Source organism: Filicampus tigris, chromosome 5 (assembly GCF_054856515.1).
Source record: "Filicampus tigris isolate MCC_2025a chromosome 5, RoL_Ftig_1.0, whole genome shotgun sequence".
NCBI classification, from domain to species: Eukaryota; Metazoa; Chordata; class Actinopteri; order Syngnathiformes; family Syngnathidae; genus Filicampus; species Filicampus tigris.
This window is the reverse complement of record NC_141221.1, coordinates 23,940,228-23,963,201: the sequence shown is the minus strand read 5'-3', so window position 1 is coordinate 23,963,201 and position 22,974 is coordinate 23,940,228. Positions and strand designations below refer to the sequence as shown.

General features: G+C 43.6%; 2 protein-coding genes across 13 annotated transcripts in view; one reads left to right on the top strand and one right to left on the bottom strand.

Moving 5' to 3' along the window:
* Positions 1-10,879, top strand: part of citb (citron rho-interacting serine/threonine kinase b) — a 68,635-nt gene extending 57,756 nt beyond the window's left edge. For all 6 annotated transcript variants that reach the window (XM_086030255.1, XM_086030256.1, XM_086030262.1 and 3 more), the window contains 7 exons: positions 1,741-1,849; positions 3,542-3,670; positions 4,013-4,093; positions 4,168-4,246; positions 4,329-4,502; positions 7,867-8,155; positions 10,035-10,879. In XM_086030255.1, coding sequence (XP_085886381.1) covers positions 1,741-1,849; positions 3,542-3,670; positions 4,013-4,093; positions 4,168-4,246; positions 4,329-4,502; positions 7,867-8,155; positions 10,035-10,058 — 885 coding nt within the window. In that variant the 3' untranslated portion in view covers positions 10,059-10,879. The remainder of the gene's footprint in view (positions 1-1,740; positions 1,850-3,541; positions 3,671-4,012; positions 4,094-4,167; positions 4,247-4,328; positions 4,503-7,866; positions 8,156-10,034) is intronic.
* Positions 10,880-12,582: 1,703 nt separating this feature from the next.
* Positions 12,583-22,974, bottom strand: part of mtmr3 (myotubularin related protein 3) — a 46,944-nt gene continuing 36,552 nt past the window's right edge. For 2 of the 7 annotated variants that reach the window (XM_086031051.1, XM_086031052.1), the window contains one exon: positions 12,583-14,005. In XM_086031051.1, coding sequence (XP_085887177.1) covers positions 13,846-14,005 — 160 coding nt within the window. In that variant the 3' untranslated portion in view covers positions 12,583-13,845. Of the gene's footprint in view, positions 14,006-18,908; positions 18,987-20,876; positions 20,957-21,560; positions 22,700-22,974 lie in introns of those variants that run through there. The other 5 variants (XM_086031050.1, XM_086031055.1, XM_086031057.1 and 2 more) reach the window with 5 other exon arrangements.

Genomic DNA, 22,974 nt, shown 5'->3' with positions numbered 1-22,974 from the left:
ACTCATATCATGTAATACAACTTATAATCATCCAATTTTCTTGCTTATTGACTGTATTCTACTTTTAAGGAATTTATGGCTGATAAGCAATTATTGTTTGATTATTTACATTATTAAATTAAATTTTATAAACTTATTTTAATACTATTGATGTCATTTTACTGATTTATTTACACCACGTAACCTTTGTTGAATGAACGGCTAAGACCTTACTGATAAAAGGTCTCGTTACCATCCTATGAAATTAATTAAATAGCTTACTCCGGCTAGATTTAAAACAAATCCATACGGTTTTAACAAAGACTGTTAAACTTCCTAGGTCAATAACAAATGCAATGATTCAAAATGAGTAGGAAGCTGCCGTAAAAGTATAGTAGTCATGTTACTAATTCTTAATTCTGTTACTCATTAAGAATAATTAAATGACTGAGAATCGGATTGGCTATATAAATCCAAAGGCAGTTAGCAACCTTGGCGAATTCCTCTCGACACCGGCTAGAAAACTCTCCCGTGCCCTCGCGCATTCGCGTTAGAGCGAGCAAGGGTTAAGGGGAAAGTAAGACCCGTTGAATGGCGTAGTCGGTCAAGATTTTTCCCGATAGTCCTGCGGGTAAGCGGAATCTGGCACTACTCTTGTCCATTTCAAACTGTGAAAATATAAAAGCAGGCGGCAAAATATAAATTTATTAACATCAAATGTGAGCTCCTATGAGGAAAAACCACTATCACCTCCACAAAATCCAAAATATTGTCTTGATCTTTTTTTTTTAATTACCGGTTAGAGTGGACAATACCAGTAATGTGCATATGAATTTTAGTGACAATTGATCATAGTTTTGGGACATTTAGCGATGCAAACGCTTTATTTTCCCATACGCAGCCAAGCAACCATGGCTGTTGGCTCTCGCTAGCTCCTGCAGCTAGTCGAGGCAGAATTAGCTTTTGATTGCTAACAGTCAAAGTTAGCAGAAGGAGATCCTCTTCTTACCTTACGCTGCACTCGACATTCATATCATTGTTGTGTACGCGTACTAAACTATTACTCTTATGTATCATCTTCCACCGCAACAATAAAATTGTCATACAAAGAAAACGATATTCTTCATGTGTGACTAATGGTCTAGTTTCGTCGACAGTGCTCCAAGCTCCAGTGCTCCGGTGTATTCTGATTTTCAATTGAGCGCAAGGATCGCTGCATCTGTTTGCCAAATTGGCACAAGGATCTCTGGCTCAGCGAGGGTGTGTCCATGTCCTTGGAGGCGCGGCCAACTGAGCAACAGTTTATTGGCAGAATATCGGTCTAGACCAGGGGTCGGCAACCTTTTACACTCAGAGCCATTTCGACCCGGTTTCCACGGGAAAGAAAACGCTGAGAGCCGCAAACCCTTTTTAAAATGACGATGAAATACAGCATTTGGGGGAAATGATGAGGCGAGGCTTTTTCGATCTCATTTCGTGGAGACGTCACTAAAGATGACATCACACATAACCATGCTTAAAAAATGAGCCGATCGAGCCGTGGCTGAATTACTACGATCATCATAAATGTCCCCCTGAATCCAGAAGATAGTTTTGCATCTGAATGAAACTTGATCATCTCCAAACTCTCTTGCTTCCTGTAACATTTCACTCTTGGATTTCACAGATGACTAACATTTTGGAGGAGAGCTGCAAAATGGCGCTCAAGAGTGCAACTGTAAAATTACGGAATCCAAACAAAACAATATCTTCTTTTCCCAGGAAATTGAAACGCTGGAGCCTTGCAGCTGCATCCACCTGACGAGCTACAGCATCATCCTTGGCACCAACAAGTTCTATGAGATTGAGATGAAGCAGTTTGTACTTGAAGGTGTGGTCATCGGAAAACTCTTCTCCACGTGCTTGTTGCATTTGATCTCATTTGTAATTGATGCATTTCAAATACTCTAAACCAGGGGTCACCAACCTTTCTGAAACTTGGAGCTGCTTATTCGGTACCGATTAAGGCAAAGTGATACGAGTTTTATACACACTTCTGAAGAAAATTTGTCCAAATTACCTTTATATGTGATCATTCAAAAAGTAAGCATACTCATTTATTTGAATACACTGATCATGTTGATTATTTCGATAATTCGGAAATATCATATGCAACAGTTTATTTCTGTAAATCTCTGCTTGTCTTTACATTTTCAAATGGTCACTTTGACAACATTCGTAGAAAATTACAATGGCCATCACTGGTAGGAATGTAACGATCATCCAAACGTCACGATACAATATTATCACGATATTAACCTCACGATACGATAAGTATCACGATATTGTGGAGAGGTAAGCTCACTATGCTGTATAAAAGCTCACAAGATTTTGCCATTATCCTTACATCCCGAATCACTTGTGAGTTTTTGGTTTGTTTTTTTTTGCTTGCCGCTGGCTCTGGTGTCATTGTTTGAAATTGATTTCCACCAGCTCTTATTCCACATTCATTCATTTGCTGTCGTTTTCAATGGTTCATCCATCCCAACATAAATTTATGATCCGAGCTGGGCATCGTCCCTCCGTCCCCGAGTTTCTGTTCTGCATATTTAATCGACACATGTGGTCCCAGTCGGTCTGAGTCAGCCAAACGGCGCCGAGAACGGACTTAACCTGACACGCGGTCGAGTAAGGAAAAAAATAAATAAATAGAGTTTTGTGTACCTTACAGACGCAACGACATGTGCCCCACATTCTTTTTATTTCACCGATCACCACGCTGTGCATGTGTGTCCTTTGTTTTTGTTTGATATTCTTTCTTCATTTGGCGGCATCTGCCGCGGGCCGCCACCACGCGGGTCGATTAAATATGCAGGACGCACACTCGGGGAACGCAGGGACGATGCCCAGCTCTGCTTATGATATCAATTCCCTCTGCAACCTCCGATTCGCCAAAAGTCGAAACATCCCATAGTTAAATGTAAAGACTCCTTCTTCATAGCACAATTAAGGATTGATATGATATGACGTGAATCATACAACACTCTCACATTAAACATTGATCAAAGTCATGTGTGAGCAATTGTGTGCGTGACTGCTTCAATTGCTGTCTTTGTCTCTCCTTTGAAATGTGGACTTCCTGCCCAAGCAGTCCTGTTTCTTTGGGAACAGAGTAGATGGCGGAGGAAACAAAGTTTATTGGTTAATGGCTTTTCCTGTCAAAGTATGAGTTAAAACAGACCCGTGTTTTGGCCACTCTGCCGTCGTCAAGGAAACCAGCCAATCTAAGTAAGCTACACCACAAAAGAAGGGTCTGAGCCGAGATCCCCACCGTAACAACGGCGTGCTTTTAATGATGCGGAATAGTAGTTTATGTTTGATTTGGTGTGTGTGTGTGTGTATATATATATATATATATATATATATATATATACACATATATACATATATATATACACATATATATATATATATATATATATATATGCTTTGTTCTGTATGCGTGAATCTTTTAAAGAAGATGTGAAATAGAGAAGAGTAGACATTTTTCCTCAAGCCATGTCGTGTGTTTGGTCTGCCGCAGAGTTCCTGGACAAGAACGACATGTCGCTGGCCTCAGCAGTGTTTGCTGCCTCATCCCACAGCTTCCCCATCGCCATCATGCAGGTGGCCAGCAGCATGCAGAAGGAGGAGTACCTGCTGTGTTTCCATGGTGGGTATACGCATAGACATGAGGGACAAAAAGCCTCGCGCTGCCAAGGGAACGTGAACAAACCTACACTAAATCTGTTCTTTTTGTCGAATGTGTGGGACGGTGAGCCTCGATTGCCCCTCTTGATCACCAACACCTTGCGCAAACAAAATCAACAGAACAACTTGAAATAATCCACAAAGTCAGGAAAATTGAATAAGAGGTCACGGCAAACTTCAACCACTGTCAATGTAATTAAAGTACACGATTTGACTCGAGATTGGACGTTAGCCTGCTGTTGACTCCGCCGGTCACGCCCACAAAACTCTCGAGTGGACTTTCTTGCATGTGTTTGTCTTGCAGAGTTTGGCGTATTTGTGGACACGTATGGACGAAGGAGCCGCACTGAGGACATCAAGTGGAGTCGCCTGCCTTTGTCCTTTGGTGAATACGCTTTATGAAGCCACGTCATTCTTATCTATTGTAACAATTTGGGTGGTGCGTGTTGTGTGATGCAGCCTACAGAGAGCCTTACCTATTTGTCACCTACTTCAACTCACTGGACGTCATCGAGGTCCAGGGTCACGCTGCTTTGGGGTGAGCCTCACTGGCCACTGGATGGCATTCATTAAATAACGTTCACGTTGGACCTTCATTTCCCACGCTGTGGTGTTTGCAGTCCTTCAGTGCTGGCCCACCTGGACATCCCCAGCCCTCGCTATCTGGGCCCAGCCATCTCCTCCGGAGCCATTTACCTGGCGTCGTCCTACCAGAACAAGCTGCGGGTCATCTGCTGTAAGGGCAGCCTGATCCGAGAGTCGGGAGAGCTGCAGAGGACGGGCTCCAGCCGAGGGTCAGCCCCTCCTCGCTTGTCTGCTCACATTTTGCACTGGCACGCTTGAAATGAGACAAGTCCGTATGTACTTGCTTCTTTTGTGGAACACATTTTCGCCAAAACACCCCAAGGATGAAGAATTATTGCACATTTTACAAACTGTTTTTTGTCTTCCTGAAGTTAAGACTGTTAGAGCAGGTGGGCCTGTCTAATGCAAGTAAAACAACCCCCCCACCACACACACACACACACACAAACACACACCTCCCTCCACATACCGCCTTGCCAATGGCAATGGATTTTGCAGAGCTGGGAATTTCGTCCCAGGGACGGAACAGGATGGACGGACGCCCATTTTGTGGTCGGACGGACGTCAGGACCAGAGCTGGGCACTTGACCCTTTTTTGCAGGTCCAGCCGCGACCCTCCACCCTTGACCTGGGTACCCTTCCGGCCTCGACCCCCCGCCCTTATTCATAAAAATTATCACCCCCTGGCCCTTTCGCACCCGTGCCCCTCCCCCCAAAAAAGTGCATGACGCCGACGTGGGAGGGATGCTAACGGAAGAGGTTTATTTAAAGACCATTAGCTGGCAAATTTACTATTCAAACCCACTGTGGACACGCTTCAAACATGCTTAAACGCGCCAGTAGTACTTACCCTGCTGCGTGTACTTACTTCCATTGCGAGCCCTGGGGTTGGTTTTGTCGTATTGTATAATTATTTGGGTCCAACAGATGACAAGTCTGCAAGCGTTCAACAAGTTACTTATTTTCCACACTTCCCCTCATTCACACTTCCCGGCCTTCAAAATAAAAGCATACCAGCAAACCACTACACAGCAGGTTTGCTACAGCGTATTTCCGGAAGTAGGGAAGACGCCAGAAGAAGTATTTGAACTCCACCTTGATGTGCCGGCGTCATCCTTGAGTGCTGCGCGCAGCTTGACTATACTCGTGGAGGGAGACAAGTTGTTTTGAAACAGTTGCGTTCCATGTCGGGGCACGTCGCTTTAAAAAGTCAGCGACAACAATGGATATCGTGCCTGCTACAACTGTAAAGGGACCGAGATGGCTAGACGATGCATTTAATTGTATTGCGAAAACGATCTGGCAGGTGGCTGCAAAGGGGGAACGTGGGTGAGTAGCTTCTTTACACACACATAACACCCATGCCGCTGCCAAACTAGTTTGCTTTGCAGCAGCAACAAGCTGCGTGGTGCATCCTCTCCTCTGTGGGAAACTGTATGTCATCGCAACATGTGACATAATGGACCGATCAGAGCAGCAACAATTCCTGATGTGTGCGTGGCACGTGTTGCAAACCTGTCGCCAACAGCACAATGCGTCGGTCATGTGAATCAATGCGGCAGTTGTCGCTCTCGCCGTTGCAGGAGTAGAAAGAAGCCTAAAAAGAAGCCTTTCACTAAGTAGGCTGAGATGAAATTTGGCCGCTTCGCAACCACGTTAAACGCATGAGAGCCGATTAGTGGGCCGGACCAAAATCCACTTCCGGCCATGCTTAGTCCAGCCATTTTTAAAAATTTGTCAGCGCCCACCCATCGCCCCAAAAATTGCCATCCGGCCGGGCCGGAGGGTCCGACCGGTCTGGCCCAGGGACGGACTGCCCAGCTCTGCGGAGGACAAGACGTTTTTTAAAAAGGGCGGACTAAGCATGGACGGAAGTGGTTTTTCGTCCGTCCCTGTGTTCGTCCCTAACCGGGTCAAGTACCGACTGAGCGTGTTGTGTTGGGTCCTTTAAAAAGCAAGACCATTGCATATTCTCTTCTACGGAGCCGCCTTCATTAATTGCCGGCACAGTGCTTTTCATGTGCTTCCCAGCAGTCACATTGCACAGGCATAGTCTGCCCTCTAGTGGTTCAACATATGAAATAACATGGATAATGCCATAGAAGTCAAGGATGCCATTTCACTGACTGACAGAAACACGCCCCGGCCAGTGTGTGTCGGGAATAGCAATTTGTTTTGTTAACTAACTGTTAACATTTAGTACCTTATCCCTTTGCATGCGAAGTATGTCCTTGTGAGGGGCATCTCTAGACCGTAAAAAATCTCTACCAGCTCCAACGTGCATTTAAACGACCCGGAAGTGGAAGTCTTTGTTTCCCCATAAAATAACCTTGGGTTATTTTCCAACAATTATTTTATAAAAAATGAAAATGTCTTGCATTAAAACTCAAAAGTTTTGCAATAAAACTTAATAGTATTACATTATTAAATATTAAATATTTTCCTGATGTCCCCTGGCTTGCTCCAGTCGGCATCATCTTCATCACTTCACGACGGTCTTGTGTTGGCAGCTAAATGCTATCTTGGTTAAACGGGCGTAAACAATTCAATCCACTCACAATACCCCCAGCCGGCAAGTGGGTGTGCACAGGAAAGTATCCAGCCAATGATCTTTAAATAATGTTTATGAGTGCACGGAGGTTTTTTGTTTTTGTTTCGCGGACTAAGGACGAAAACTCTTTTAAAGGACGAGGACGGACGGGGTCGGAGGACGATTATTTTTATGAATAAGGGCAGAGGGTCGAGGACGGAAGGGGTACCCAGGTCGCAGACGGAGGACGGACCGGCAAAAAAAGGATAAAGTGCCCAGCTCTTTACGTTGTTGTTACCATGACAACTCGGAGCCGATTTTAGGGCGGCTGCATGTGGAGCCTTGAATTAAAAAACAAAAAACAAAAAAAAACGACCGTGAACCGCAAAGCACACGTGAGTGAAGATGGCACCACGCAGATGAATTACAATTGTCGCTTGTCAGAAGCTAATGCTATGAGTCAACATTACTCTGTTCAAAAAATGCAATGCAGTCTTCTCGCTGTTTGAACCTTGCGCAAAGCCGCAGTCGACTAATTTGACCACATTTGGACTCCGCCATTGCTTAAAAATGGCTCTGGACCTTGTGGTGTTATACAGTATACGTAAATTAGCCTCGCTGGTTTGCAACCGTGCAGTGGCCGCGCAAAGTGAAGCAATTCAAAACAAAAGTCATTTTCTGTCATGTATGCCCTTTCAAGTTTGAGCCTTCAAAAATACTGTGAGGAGAAGTTGAAGCTGGAAATAGCCTCAATGTTTACAAACTTCACGTTTGGTTTTGACAGACCAATACCGCCATCTGCTGTCCATAGGCATAACCTGGATACAATACAATACAGTACAATACAATTTTATTTGTATAGCGCATTCAACTGCATTGCATAAAAGTGGATCAAATAAAAGAAATGAAGGAAGGCCCGCATTTCAGCCGAGCCTTTTTCTCCTCCATGTACAGTTAGTATTCTAAACCCCCTCAACTAAATGAATTGCAAATCGCTGTTGTTTACAACAAGATGACTCTTTGCCTCTGCTGCGCTTCTCCAGGAGTCCCAGCAAGCGAGGCCCTCCCACCTACTCGGAGCACATCACCAAGCGCTTGACGTCAGGCCCCGGCAGTCACGACGGTCTGCATCGAGAGCCGAGCACCCCTCACCGCTATCGAGAGGGACGCACCGAGTTCCGGCGGGACAAGTCTCCGGCCCGCCCCTTGGACAGGGAAAAGTCGCCCGGCAGGGTCCTGGACAGCCGCAGGGAGAGATCTCCCGGACGATTCGGGGACAACGCTCGACTCATTGCCGGCTCTGTGCGCACACAGCTGGCTCCTGTCAACAAGGTAGCGCTGCCTTGCTCATGGTTCTGATTGTCTGACCAACATGCATGTTCTGAGGGTCATTTAGGCCAGCACATGTAGCGCATGGAAGATCCATTGATTTGTATTCAAACTGAAGTTGAACAGAGATTGACACACTTCATCTCATGTAGGGCTGCTCGATTCTGAAAAAAATATCAATCACTATTATTTTGGGTGAGAATTATCATGACTATTTATTTTTTGGTACAAAACAAGAAAATGTTTAAACCTAAAAAAAATATAAATACAAATACATTTCTTTGAAACACTATAATTATGTAAGTTCCTTTAGGACCAAACAAAATCTATAAAATTAGTTACAAAATAAACAAAGATGCAAATGTATGAATTTAAGTATGATTTCTTTGTGTAAAAAAAAAAAGTGCACTGATTATGAATAATTAATAGTTTTTTACGATTATGCCAATTTTGGAATTTTGTGGAGTTTAATAATCGTAATCGTAATTGAATTTCAATTAATTGCGCAACTCTAACCTCATGTACTGTACTTGCAACAAAGAAAAAAAAGAAAACTTCACCCCACCAGCACTACCGGTATCGTCTTACCGTAGAATCATATTGACACACTTAAACGGTAAATACTAGCAGCACAGAGCGAGGTTTTGAATTAACGTGCTTGTACAGGAATTTATTTTCAGCTCTGGACATGTGCACACAAGGTTAACAAAAAACTAACGTAATGACTAAAATGACAATTGAAAACATATTTATATTAATGAAATAAAACAATACTGACCGTGACTTGACAAATATTACATTTTCAAAAGAATGATAACTAATACTAAAAACTAATAAAACTCAAATAAAGCATTTTGGAGAAATTAAAGGCTAACAAACCTGCTCCAAAAATGAAAAGTAAGTGAATTTTCAAAGCAAATGCCAAATGAAATGAAAACTAACTGGTTAAAACACAAGGACAGTAAAGAATAAGTAAGCAATAAGTAACCTCTGAAATAAAATCAATCCTCGACAACAGCTGGTCTTCCCATGGGCTCGCCACCTGTGGGAGGGGCCAAAGGGGCCGGGTGCCCCGTGAGCTGGGCTGTGAGGAGAATGCTTCCAAGACCTCCTCTATTCCACTGACACGCCTTCCTTCGAGGAAGCAGTCTGGAGACTCTGAGGTGGCCTCTCCTACGTTGGGGGTTGAAGTCAAGTCACCGAGGTGGTTATAAAGCTCCTCGGTGGGAAGGATGAGATCCGCCCGGAAGTCCTGAAGGCTCTGGATGTTGTGGGGCTGCCATGGTTGACACGCCTCTAAAACATGGACATCGGGGACAGTGCCTCTGGGTCTTGCGGGGGGTGCACCAGATGTATGGGGTATCGGACGCCTTCGTACGGTTTGCGCAATCCCTGTACGACGGTGTCAAGAGTTTGGTCCGTCACGCCGGCAGTAAGTTGGATTTGTTTCCTGTGAGGGTTGGACTGGGCCAAGGCTGCCTTCTGTCACAGAATTCTGTTCATAACCTTTATGCATAGAATTTCGGAGCGCAGTCTCAGGATTACATCTCATGACATTCAACAGTTGGGCCTGTGCATTAGAGGATGTAAATTGAAGTTGACCGTTTGAGGATATGGCGCATTTTATTTTGTTTTTTAGCCAATGTTACTTCCCATTATCCCTATTTTTTATGAGCAGTGTGCCAACCTTATATAAATGTAATACTTTACATAAATGCATGGCACACAATTGAGATGAGCTTGGTCCCTTTGGAAAATGAATTGCTCACCCCGAACATAACTGGACCACGTGGAAAACGTAGCTCAGTGATGTCCATTAAAGTAGCTCATACCAGCACATTGCCCCATTCCTCTTTTTCTTTGCCTGTCATTTGTCTTGCAGGTGTGGGATCAGTCGTCGGTGTGAGAGGTCGCCGGCGCGCCTTTTGGACAGGCCAGTGACTCACACTTGACTGACAGACGGCCATATTGCCTGTAACACAGTCACACATCTTTATTTGACGACACAAACCCAAGACGTGCTTTTTTGGGGGGGGGCGGCGGAAGCGTATCCCACAGTGGAATCGGTGGCAGGGAACACGCGTCGAGCATTTATTTTATAATAGATCATCGGCGTACATGTAAATAGCGTTGTGAGTTTTTATAAAGGGAAAAGTCGGCCAGTAAAGCCATGTCTATTTTTTTGTAAAATGAGAATTTCTATCGATGTTGCAGGGAGCCTCACGCCAGGAATCTCAAATGTCTTGTATTCATGGGCGTGAGGGACAGGTCGAAGCAATTTGCACATGAATCAATTTGGGTTTGGACAGGATGTAAAAACTTTTTTGTTTTCCACACCAAACGTGAGGTCCTCTTTCTTGACTGCATCTCCTTTGCTATACACTCATTGCATCTAGAAGTGCTTCATTGAGAGCAATGTTGCCTTGTGTTGTTTGCAAAGCTCAGAGCGCTGCCTCGACTTGCTCACAGCATCCTGTGTGTGTGTGTGTGCAGTGACACGTAGTGGATGTCAAGGTGTCGTTTCTTTAGTGCCTGTTCGACCACCTCATCCGTGAGCATGACATGCGCTATTAACAGCAGCTTGATTCTTTCTCCTGCTTGTTTTTTTTTTTTTTTGTGTCAAACTTGCGTTCAATAACTAGATGTCAATGTTAACGCTAACAAAAGCTTTTCCTGATTTTTAGATATCTGCACAAGACATCATTAAAACATGATTGAAGCCTGCTTTCTCCCTTGTATCTTTTCAGAGCAGGTCACACACACACGTAACACAGCTGGTTTGTCTAGTTTATTTCTCCTTAAATTCTACAACAATGAAAAAAAAAAAAAAAAAAAGAAATCAGATGAACAAGGAGCACTTGTAATTACAGGAAATGGCTCTATGTACAGCTACAAACTCGCCTGACAAACAGCTTCAAAGTGCTTTTCCAACAGGAGGAAAACAAGATAAGGTGAAAACCCAACAAAAGCACAAGTGATCCCCTTGTGAGAGATCTGAAATGAAACAGCTTGGCACCCATCTCTACCGGGGGAAAAAAAAAAGATGCACACGCACACACGTAGCCAACCAATGCTTAGTACATTCTCATGTACACGCGCACACAAACGGTTTCATGTGATTGCTGGGCTGTTGCAGAGACTTCGTTAAGGGAGCTTGGGAAAAATGCAAAAGATAAAAGATGCCCGACAAGTGACCGTCCATCCTGTCAGACTTGAGTACTGACAACAGCTTCAGCTTTGTTTTGGTCTCTTGTGTGTGGCACCGTCTTGCCGGATGTCAGGCAAAGCGGTGCCTCCTCACATCATTGACATTGATGCTTCGTGAGATGTCTGCTGTCCGTGTCACATGACATGTTACGCCGCTCGGCTATAATAATGAGCTGTGTCCAACGGCACAACTGAAATGACGGATGAGTGCGCCGGTCAACTCCGATTTGACCTGCACGGCTCTCCCTGTAATGCAGCGGACAATCGTGAATCGGAAAGGGACCGTCAGAGCCATTAAGGGGCACAATCGAATCGGCATCAGCTGCGTTTACAAACCGGAATCTCAAAAATAAAAAAAATAAAAAAAAGCAGGATTTGTGTTTTCGGTGACGATCCTTCGTTTTGTTCATCTTTACTGCCTCGCTGACAGAATATAATAACTGAAAGAGTGAATACGGTCATCCATCCATCCATTTGAGTCATATTAATGAACAAAGGTCTTCATTGAGGAACAAGGCGTAGTTGACAAAGGGAACCCTGAAAGCCAAAATCTCCAAGCAACTATAAACAGGTGTGCGCAATGAGTGTCTAGTAAGTAGAGGTAGTGTTTGTAAGTGAATGAAGAGTGCGTGCGTGCATGCGTGTGCGTGTGCGTGTGCGTGTGGAGGGGCTTTGCGTTTGGATCGATGGTGCTTGTTTTGGGCCTCTGTTCTGTGTGTGCGTGCGTGCGTGCATAGACTCGTCACTCCACCACAAGCATAAAAACACTGATTATCACGTGGCAGCTGAATTGTCAGAATCCAAAACACTCCTTAAATGAAATAAATAAAATCAGCTCATTTTAAGAAAAAAAAAAAAAAAAAAAAAAAAAATCAAACACTACAGCATCCAAACAAGACACCCTGCGCTTCTATAAGTTATATATATATATATATATTATATATATGTGTATATATATATATATATATATATATACATATACATATATATACATATACATATATATACATATATATACATATACATATATATACATATACATATATATACATATACATACATATACATATACATACATATACATATACATACATATACATATACATACATATACATATACATATATATACATATACATATATATACATATACATATATATACATATACATATATATATATATATATACACACACACATATATATATATATATATATACACACATATATGTATATATATACACACACACATATGTATATATATACACACATATATATATATATACACACATATATGTATATATATATATATACATACATATATATATACACATACATATATATATATATATATATAAAAAAAGAAATCTGTCTTTTTAACATGTAAAATATAGGTACATTTCTGCAATTGACAAAAGAAACGTTAGAAAAAAAAAACCTACAATTTTTTGGTGACTAATTTAGTGAGAAACTAGGCTTAGTTTCTATACATTTTGTACTTAAATGCTATAGCTGTATCTCAATATATTATTGTATCCTTCTATTTTACAAAATAATGACCGTGTGCACGAGGAAGTCATTGAAGGACCGACAGGCAAAGAGGACCATTCTGAGAGCTCGGAATCAAAAAATGGCGTCTTCAGCTTGTCCATTCAAAGGTGCGGACACAAATGAGCAACGGTGCTTTAAGGGAGGGCAGCAATGGGAGCGACCGCTGTCAAGCAATTACACGGGATCCTTCATCGTCATCCGTAAGCGCTTCTTTGAGGGGGAGAAAGTCACTTCTACTGGTACTTTTGTCAATTGAGCCAGCTGCCAATAAAAGGCCCGCTTCAGCCAAGTGAATGATAATCTTTCATTGAAGTTGTTTTCAAAGGCAGTCCAAACGATGAACGATCCACTCGACATGTCCCGCGATTGCGTCCTGATTCCAAATCGACGACGTGGCATTTTCACTCCGTTTCCAAAGCTCCGATTGTTGACGGTGTGCCAATCAATTGTTCCTATTGATCATTTTGAAGATTATTCAGCATTTCACATCGCATTCTTCCCTCGAGGACCCGGCGGCAAGCCAAAACAAAAAGTCCGAGCCGGGCCCAGAAAAGACGGGAAGTGTGCATTGGCGGCGTGGGTGGGAGGGGCGCGATTGAAGTGGATTGAAGCCCCTCCACTCGAGAGCATGCGGCGAGACTCCTGCGTCCTTCCGGTCTGGGGCACCAGGAAGTCCATTCTCACTCCTCAGCGCACGGCCATCCAGCTTGCCGGCGCCACCGTGCGGCTGACGAGGGACGCGCCGCTCCCTCTTTGCAAAGCTTAAGCGCGCCGAGCAAACGTGCCGCCGCAGGGACACGTTCCGGTCCGGTTGCGCAACACATACACACACATACACACACAGTCTACGGGACATTCTGTGGAGTTTCCGTTGCGGTGGTGGTGGTGGTGGTGGTGGTGTCCTCCTTTACGCCAACGTCCGCCTCCTCTGCGAGGCTCAGTTGGAGCTGGCTGCGATGGGTTTGTCCAGGGGCGCCGGGCTGAGCCGGAGGCTGCCGTAACAGCTCTTGCACACGCGGCTGGGCTCGAACAACTGCTGGCTCGGCACCGGGATCTTCTGGTCGCAACAGCTGGCGCAGAACACATTACCACAGTTCCTGTGAGGGAGGGGCGGGGGGGGGGGGGGGGGGGGGGGGGGCGACAACAAAGGTTAGCGCTGGACTCGCTGGATTATGCGCCTTCTACATCAGTGGCAACAGGTTCGGGTTATTGTATTTTCTGTCATCGAACGGAAGAGGAATTGTTTTGTTTTTTATTTTCCGACAAACCCAAAGCGATTTGATAGTTTCCTACCGACACCCCGATGATGTGCCACTCGGGGTTTAATGAGCTCCACGACAAGAGCCATCTCAAACGTTGCCAACGCCCCTCTGGTGTAATACTGGAATCTCTCTCAAATATCAAATGCTACGGCAGTGTATGTTACGACTGCAATAATAAACACTCACTCAAATAGTGGCCTTAGATGCCTTGCCTTAATTAATGTTGGGTGCATCATCCACTTCAAAATACAACCATGCCTCAAAAGGTCTCCGAGGTTTTAGTCGGACAGCAAATCAAAGGAGAACTCAACATAGCACTTTCTGATAATAAAACACAAGGCAACCATAATACAGCCTTGAATACAAACCACGCCTCCAATGAAGCTGGGAGTTTGGGACGGTGTAAAAAGCAGAATTTGTAAATCCTTTTCAAGCTGTGATCAATTGAATACACCGCAGAGACAAGATATTTCATATATGATATGTTCAAACCGATGAACTTCCTTCAGTTTTTGGGAAAATATTCTCTCATTTTGAATTTGGCGCAAGCAAGTTGCAACACGTCCCAAGTAAGCTGACAGATGCGGCAAAAGACCGGCAAAGTTGAGGAATGCTCACATCGGAAACGGGAGCCGATCAGGTGGTTTTCAGATGATCGGGAATCGGGGTCGTCGTTTTTAATTTTCTGAAATTATATGCGTCACAAGGTGACCAAATAATGCAAAGCTAGAAATAGCGTGTCAAATGGAGCAGTAATAGCTTAAGTAGATATTACACAATGTTCCGCTTTGTTTTTTTCCGGCTGGCAGCGGTCAGAGTGGCAGTAAGAGCCACACACACAGCGGCATGTCCGTCTGTCCGTGCTGCAGCATTTGGACCAACTGGGAGACCCAAACAATCTGTAAAGAGTGTAAGCCCAAAGCTACTTCTAAAATAGCCTAAGTCTGCCTTGTCCGATATAAAGCAGCCTCACGGAATGGCATAAGAGTTGAGCGAGTGACAGACAGGTTAGCAATGACGACGCGTAATTTATTTTATTTTGAAGTTGTTGCCTGTCGCGGCGTAACGGCCAACTGGACTCGTTTGCCAGATTCCGTTCCGCTTAGGTCATTAATATTGCCGTCACAAACGGTTGCTACCGACATCAACAACACAATGTTGCCCTGAAATCGCTAATTAAGGATGCTAAAAAAAAAAAAAAAACGACCCAATTATGCTGACCTAGTATAACTAACAACTGGCAGCATAAGCTTAAGGGTGGTCGCGCTAGCAGTACTTTAGTTCCCCATTTGGGCTGGCAAGAGTTGTTGGTCGGATTTCTTGACAAATGATAAAAGATGGCTTAACTAAGCATGGCCGGAGGTGTATTTTAGTCCGGCCCACTATCGGCCCTCGTACGTGTGACGTGCTCGCGAGGTGGCCAAAATTCATCTCAGTCTACTCGGTGATAGGCAGATTTTTAGGCTTCTTTCTACTCCCGCGTCGGCGCGAGCGACAACTCTTATTATAGGGATTGTGGCATAGGGTGCCATTTGCGTCCCCAGGAAATAAAACTTTGATGTGATTGGTATGTATTGCGCTTGACGTTAACTTTGTGAAAGCATACATGTCATAGCTATAGTTCATGCATTTGCTAATTTTATGCTAAAAACGTTTGAAAATAAAACATGTCTGAGTTGACCCAATACACATTTTGAGTTGTTGTGTATCATCAAATTTAAAGCTAAAAAAAAAAAAGCTATAACTTTAGTTTATTTTAAGAGTATTACAAAAAGCTATTGGCATTGATTGGACCATATACAGTAAATGTAAAGAGGTATGATAACATACCATATCAAATTTATTTACATGTCTATAGGTACTGTATTTTCCATATTAATGAGACCATTTGCGAGCATTTTTCTTTCTGAGGTATCGGATCGAGACGGCATCGGCAGATCCTTAAAACCAAAGACTTTGGTGCCAAAAAAGGGTGATCAGGACACAGGAGGGAAAGAGTCCCAAGTCAACTAAACTATGTAATGGCCAATATACATATTTTAAATATTATTTGAATTGTTTATTTGAGACAAGGTTGCCAAGACGTGAGACGATCAGTTCTAAGGTTGGGGATTTGAATCTGGGCTTCCTTCACCTTCCTGTGAAGAGTTTGCATGTTGTCCCTGTGCTTACATGTGTTTTCTCCCATTTTCCATGAAAATATTTCTTAGGTTAATTAAATACTCTAAATTGTCCATAGGTTTGACTGAGTGTGTGAATGGTGGTTTGGTTCATCTATATCAGGGGTGCCCATTACGTCGATGGGGATCGACCAGTCGCTCGCAAAGGCATTGTGGGTTTATCGCCAGCCTATCATCCGTTCTCATTACTGTATTGCTACGTTCACAGCAACTGCTTTGGGAGCGTTTTTGGCGGCGCGTTTGAATTGGAGTCAACGTAGTTCGCGCGGTTGCGTGCGGGGCAACGCGAATGATGCGTTTGGAGCAGTGGGACGCGGAGCGAAGCACAGAAAATCCGCCTATTTGCTCCATTCGGCGCGTATAAAACAAGTCAGCTTTTTTGCCATTTCGCCTCGCGGCAGCCAATCATCATCAGGCATGCTACCTCGCACACAGCCACACAGCGTCCTGTTCACTCGGCGGCAAAACATTTTTTTTGTTGTATTGTGCTATAAAGGTTGATGCAGTCATGCAAGGTACGCCAGCATATATGGTACATATAAAAATAATTCTCAATATATTTATCAATAATGTGTTTTACATTTTTAGTAGGTGGTAGATCATTTTGACTTGGCCATGTCATAAGTAGCTCTCAGGCTGAAAAAGTGTGGGCACCCCTGATCTATATACTGTACAGTCCCCTCTAACCACTTGAAACAACAAAGTCAATTCCTTTGTTTTTGTTGTATACTGAAGACATTTGGGTTGCAGATGAAAATGTGAGTATGAGACAGAAGTTCAGAATTCCAGCTTTTATCTCATGTTATTTACATCTAGATGTGTGAAACAACTCAGGACAGAGCACCTTTTGTTTGAAGCCACCCACTTTTCAAGTAAGCAAAAGTATTGGAACATGTGTCTGATGGGTGTTACTAGTTGCTAAGGTGTTGCCTCTTAGACAACGCTTAAAACCTTAGATAGTAGGGGTGTAACGGTACACTCGGGTGTATTAATACGTTTCGATATGGCATGTTCGGTTCGGTCCACTTGCGTTCGGTTCGGTCCACTTATTAGAGTGAAATTACGCACGGACGCTGACTGTTGCGTGCGGGAGACGAGAGTGGCGGCCCAACAATGAGAGCCAGAGCTCCAAGGTCCCCGCGTACACTGCGGTCTCCTGCTTGGGAACATTTTGGCTTTCCTGTTTCCCATCGCCGACGGGGAAAGGTGCGTGGATAAGTCCCAAAGTTGTGTGCCGACATTGCTACATGAGATGGGCGGCTATGTTGCGGCTAGCACGTCTAACATTCACGGCATCATCCGACTGTGAATGTTTCTCAAACGAGGGAGCAAAAACCTCAAACTTAAACAGCGAGATTTATCATATTGTAGCGTCTTCCAGGAACACGCCGTCAGACGTAGTTTAATTATCACGTTTTTATTCATCCAAGTACAACTGCTCGCGTTTTCTTTCCCCGCTGCTCAACTCGCTTGCCGTACGATGCATTCATGAACCTCGGAAACATCACAACTCAGCAACACACAAAACGACCACAACACAGATGACCCAATTCGTCACAATATGCTGTTGAACATTTCAATGAAGATTTCAATGGCTAGAAAGTGTATACAATTCCATAAAGACTTAAAAAAACATTTTCATTATAAAAAGTGTTTTAATATAGTTAGTTAGCAATAATTGTAACTGTTATTGTATGTATTTTTTTTTGACACAAATAGTGTATATATGTACTGTAATGACAACTTGGCTTTAACTTGAATACTTAGATGTGTCATAGGCTGTTGCTGCTGAGTGTTTAAAGATTTCAGTGTCTTAATAATTTACTAAATTAAGATATCTTTATTGTTAGTGTATTTTTCATTCTGGTGTAATTTCTTAGAATATCACCTGAATGGTTCGTTTTTATTTATTTTTTCTAAAAAAAAATGTAACATTTACTTGTCATCTTTTCAAAATAAACATTAAAAAAAAAAAAAAAAAAAAAAAAATCTGTTTTTTTGTACCGAAAATATATCGAACCGAAGTTTCCCAAAAACCGAACCGAACCGAAATGTGATGTAGCGTACCGTTACACCCCTATTAGTGTTTGTTTTTGGCTTTGGCTTTCACCTGTTATAGCTGCGTTTGCTGTTAAGACCAATCAGTGGTCTATGGGAGAAAAGCAAACCATTTTGAAGCTGAGAGAAGAGGGAAAAGGTATTGCACAAAAATTGGGCATAGCAATTTGGAATGTCCTGAAAAGGAAATAAACCAGCAACAGCGAGCAACGGACATCGAACAGGTCGGCCAAGGGTATCAAGAGCAGTTGGCGAAAGGAACATTGGGAGAGCTGTGAAGAAACACCCAAAGTCAACAGTCAGTGACCTCACTCCCAACCTCCACAGGGCAGGTGTGAAAGTATCACAATCCACTGTTGGAAGAGAGAAGAAATATACTGGCTGGACCACAAGATGCTAACCACGCATTGGCAAAGAGAATCAGAAGGCCATATTGGATTTTGCAAAGAATTTGTGCTCACTTGAACAGTGTCTGTCTTCAAACAAAAAGGTGCTCTAACCTGAGTTGTTGAACATATCTAGATGCTGCTCGGTCTTGACATTCTTGCAGCCTGCGCAAGCGGGTTGTTTCATGTGTTCTGTTAACATAAACACACATGAAGTATCACACAAAGGTGAGTAGTACACTTCTCACTTTTGTGCACATTTTTCTAATCTTTCAATGGGACAACACTGAGGAAATGACACTTTGCTTCAGTGTGTATATGAAAATGTACTGTCCCCTAAACACACACAGCGTCCAAACTGCTGAGCTGTGGCACGAAAAGATAAATATAGAGATATATAATCGATAAAATATCCATCCATCCATCTATTATCAATTCCGCTTCTCCTCACGAGGGTCCCGGGCGTGCTGGAACCTATCCCAGCTGTCTTCGGGCAGTGTGCGGGGGACACCCTGAATTGGTTGCCAGCCAATCGCAGGGCACACGGAGACAAACATCCACACTCACACTCACACCTAGGGGCAATTTAGAGTGTCCAATCAACTTACCATGCATCTTTTTGGAATGTGGGAGGAAACCAGAGGACCCGGAGAAAAACCACGCAGGTACGGGGACAACATGCAAACTCCACACAGGGAGGCCGGAGCCGGGATGGAACCCACGACCTCTGAACTGTGAGGCGGACGTGCTAACCAGTCGCTCACCGCGCCGCCCTAGATAAAATATTTACCCCAAAAACGTGAGGGGTTTATTCATGTTTGTGAGACATGAAATTACTCCCTTCACATGTAAATATGTTGAAAACAAATACATAAATTCAGATACAAGCATTCAACCCCATTTGTGTAGTGCAAATCCAGCCAAAGAGCTAACTGTCTGAGATGTACCGTAAAATTCTTTGAATAAGAATTTTCCATATAAAATTATCCAAAATCGTCCTGCCGTATTATACAGATTCATAAAAAAATAAAATAAAAAAACAAAACGTTTTATTGTTTAACGTTTACCGCTACCTAAATGATGTAACAAAAAGACATACTTTCATTCCAACATGTTATTTAATGTCGAATGTTACAAATGTATGCATTAAAAAGTAGAAACATTTGCTCGTGTGCACCGTGGGCAAAGCTAGTCAAGCCAGCAGCTATCCATGGCAACTTCAAAATAAAATCATTCCAACTTCAGTAAAACACGGATATGAGTGCCTTGGTACGCTTTTATACTTTGAAGTTGTTCCCGGAAGCGTGTTGTGGCGTAACGGCTGACTCGACTCCTTTTTCAAGTCACTGTAGTTGCAGCATTTCACAAACTGCCGCCACTAACATCAACAACACAACATGGTCCTGAAATCACATTCCATCACTAATAAAGGACGCTAATAAAACTCATTAAACTGACACTGTATTGCACGACACCTGTTGCCAGCGTTTAGCAGCGGCTCCAGCGTTAGCAGCTAGCAGCAAAGCAAGCAAGACAGCGAGGGTTGTTGTATTAGTTTTCAAATGCAGTTTAATAGATGAACATGACTCTCCACAATTTGATGCTGACAACATGACACAGTTGCCGTTTCAACTGATCACTTTTTAACAAACCAGGCGCACTCAAATATGCTCTTTAAAATCGCTACAATGGTTCTGATGTCACTTTGTCTCATAGACCAAAATCTATGCGGAGTCTAAAACCTCACTAATGTTTTCTAGAGAGGAAAATAGTGTGCTGCAAAGCACAATTGAAATTTAAGTAAAAAAATGTTCATGATAAAAAAAAAATGAAAAACTAAAAAGGAAACCAGTTAGTTGGTCATTGTTTTGGAAAACATCAAACAAAAAAATGTTTGGTTAATAAAGGTGCCGGGTGCGGAAAGGTCCATCCCTCCATCTCGGACGGACGCCATTTTTGACACATTTGAAAAAAAAAAGGGGCGGACTAAGCCAGGGCGGAAGTGGATTTTAGTCCGGCTCACTAATTGGCCCTCATGCGTGTGACGTGGTCACGAGGCGGTCAAAGTTCATCTCAACCTACCCGGTGAAAGGCTTCTTTAGGCTTCTTTTATACTCCCGCGTCGGCACGGGCGACAACTGCGAGACATGTTGGTGACAGGTCTGCAACACATGCCACGCACACGTCAGAAATTGTTGCTGTGTATACCACGCCACGCGCATTCTCTCTCGTGATCGGTCCGTCACATGTTGCGATGATGTACAATTTCCCCCGGCTCTGCCCGGCAATTTATTTGTTGCCACCTTGCAGCTCGTTGCTGCTGCGAAGCAAACTAGTTTGGCAGCGGCGTGGGTGTTATGTCACGTATGTGTGTGTAAATAAGCCTACACTCGCACGTATCACCTTCCAGATCGTTTTCGCAACACAGTTACATGCATCGTCTAGTCATCTCGGTCCCATTGTTGTAGCAGGCACCAGATCCATTGTTGTCGCTGTCTTTTTCATCGTTGCTCGACAGTAAAAACGCAGACCGGAATTGGTCATAAAAGGTAGCGGAAATTCCGCATCGCAGGAACAAATACTTAAGCAGGATAAAAATAAATATATACTCACAACACAATATTGCTGCATCTTTGAAAAATAATTGATAGAAAATTATATATGCAATCCCCAAATTGATCTTCAAAAATGAAAATATCAAAACTAAATCATACGTTACACTTGCATTGGGAGCCCCGGCGGGAACCTTGTGCATTGCGCACGTTCGGTCTGCACGGAGGGGAGAAGAAAAGGAAGGAGAAGAATGAGACGAAGAAGAAGGAGTGCTGGCGTTTGACCGCAGGAAATTTGAAACCTGAATTCGCCGCGCATATCGCAGAGGGAGAGCTTTTGCTCGGTAGAAGACGATGACTGGCAAAACAAACAAAAAAAGGTTTTGACATCGCAATCAAGTGGCCGACACTCCACTCCGTGCAGACCGAACGTGTGCAGTGCATAGCGTTCATTCTCACCGGGGCTCCCAATTGAAGTAAGTAGGCGCAGTTGGGTAACTACTAGTGGTGCATTTTAAGCATAATTGTGTCCACAGTGGGTTTGAATAGTAAATGAGGCGGACTTAAGGACTGAACCGCTTTAAAAGGACGGGTCGTGGGGGATAATTTATACGAATAAGGACGGAGGGACGAGGCCGGAAGGGTACCCAGGTCGCGGACGGACCGGCAAAAAAAAGGGTCAAGTGCCCAGCTCTGGATATACATATAATTATACACAAGTATGGAGAAAAAACGGCTTTTGAAGGTGCGTATTATACAAGGGTGTGTCTTACACACGGGATTTTATGGCACTTGTTTATCCACTGACATAATTGCAACAAGCCTGATGTGTCAAACTAAGCAGGTGAACATCAGTGGTGATGCTAACACTTCAACGCCACATGCCAGGGTAGCTGATACCATTTCAATATTCAAGAGATAGCATTTTATCTACTACAGAAGCTGATAAAAAACACGGCGGCACACTGGATGGGTTTGACATGCTGAGGTCCAGATAAAAGGCCATGCTCAACACTAGACCTCTTGACTGCTCCGCTCACCCTCAGCACAATATCACACCAACTGTATATTGCTCTCGTGATTATTGCACACCAGCATGGGGACTGTGGGCAGTGAGGTTAAAGCACAGCACCACTGCTGGCCGAGTGGCAGGTGGGGCAGCATGCCGCCAGGGTGTCCGCAATGAGGATGGTGGTGGTTGGGGGGGGGTGAGGTGGGGGTCAGCCCTCAGCCAATCACAGCTCACGGACAGCACAATTGCTGACGCTCACAGCCAATGAATAAAAAGACAATTTCCCCGCAGCAATCACACTCAAGTTAATCTTCAAAATGAAGAGGGATTTCTCTTCGGAACTGCACACAAGGACAAAACAAAAGGAAAGGCAAACGGATGCAGTGAGGGATGGAGGGTGAAGGGTGAGGGATGATTAGGACTACAGTGAACCTCCGCTCTATCGCGGTTCATCTTTTGCATCCCCACTATATCGCACTTGAGTGTTTTTAAGTTTTTACCCATTTACCCCTGGATGTGTGGAACGCATCCCCCGCGATAAATGGGGGTTCACTGTAGAAGGGAAGGTGTTGCAATGCCAGGCTAGGGTGGAGTGGAGTGGAGTGGGCGGAGGGTG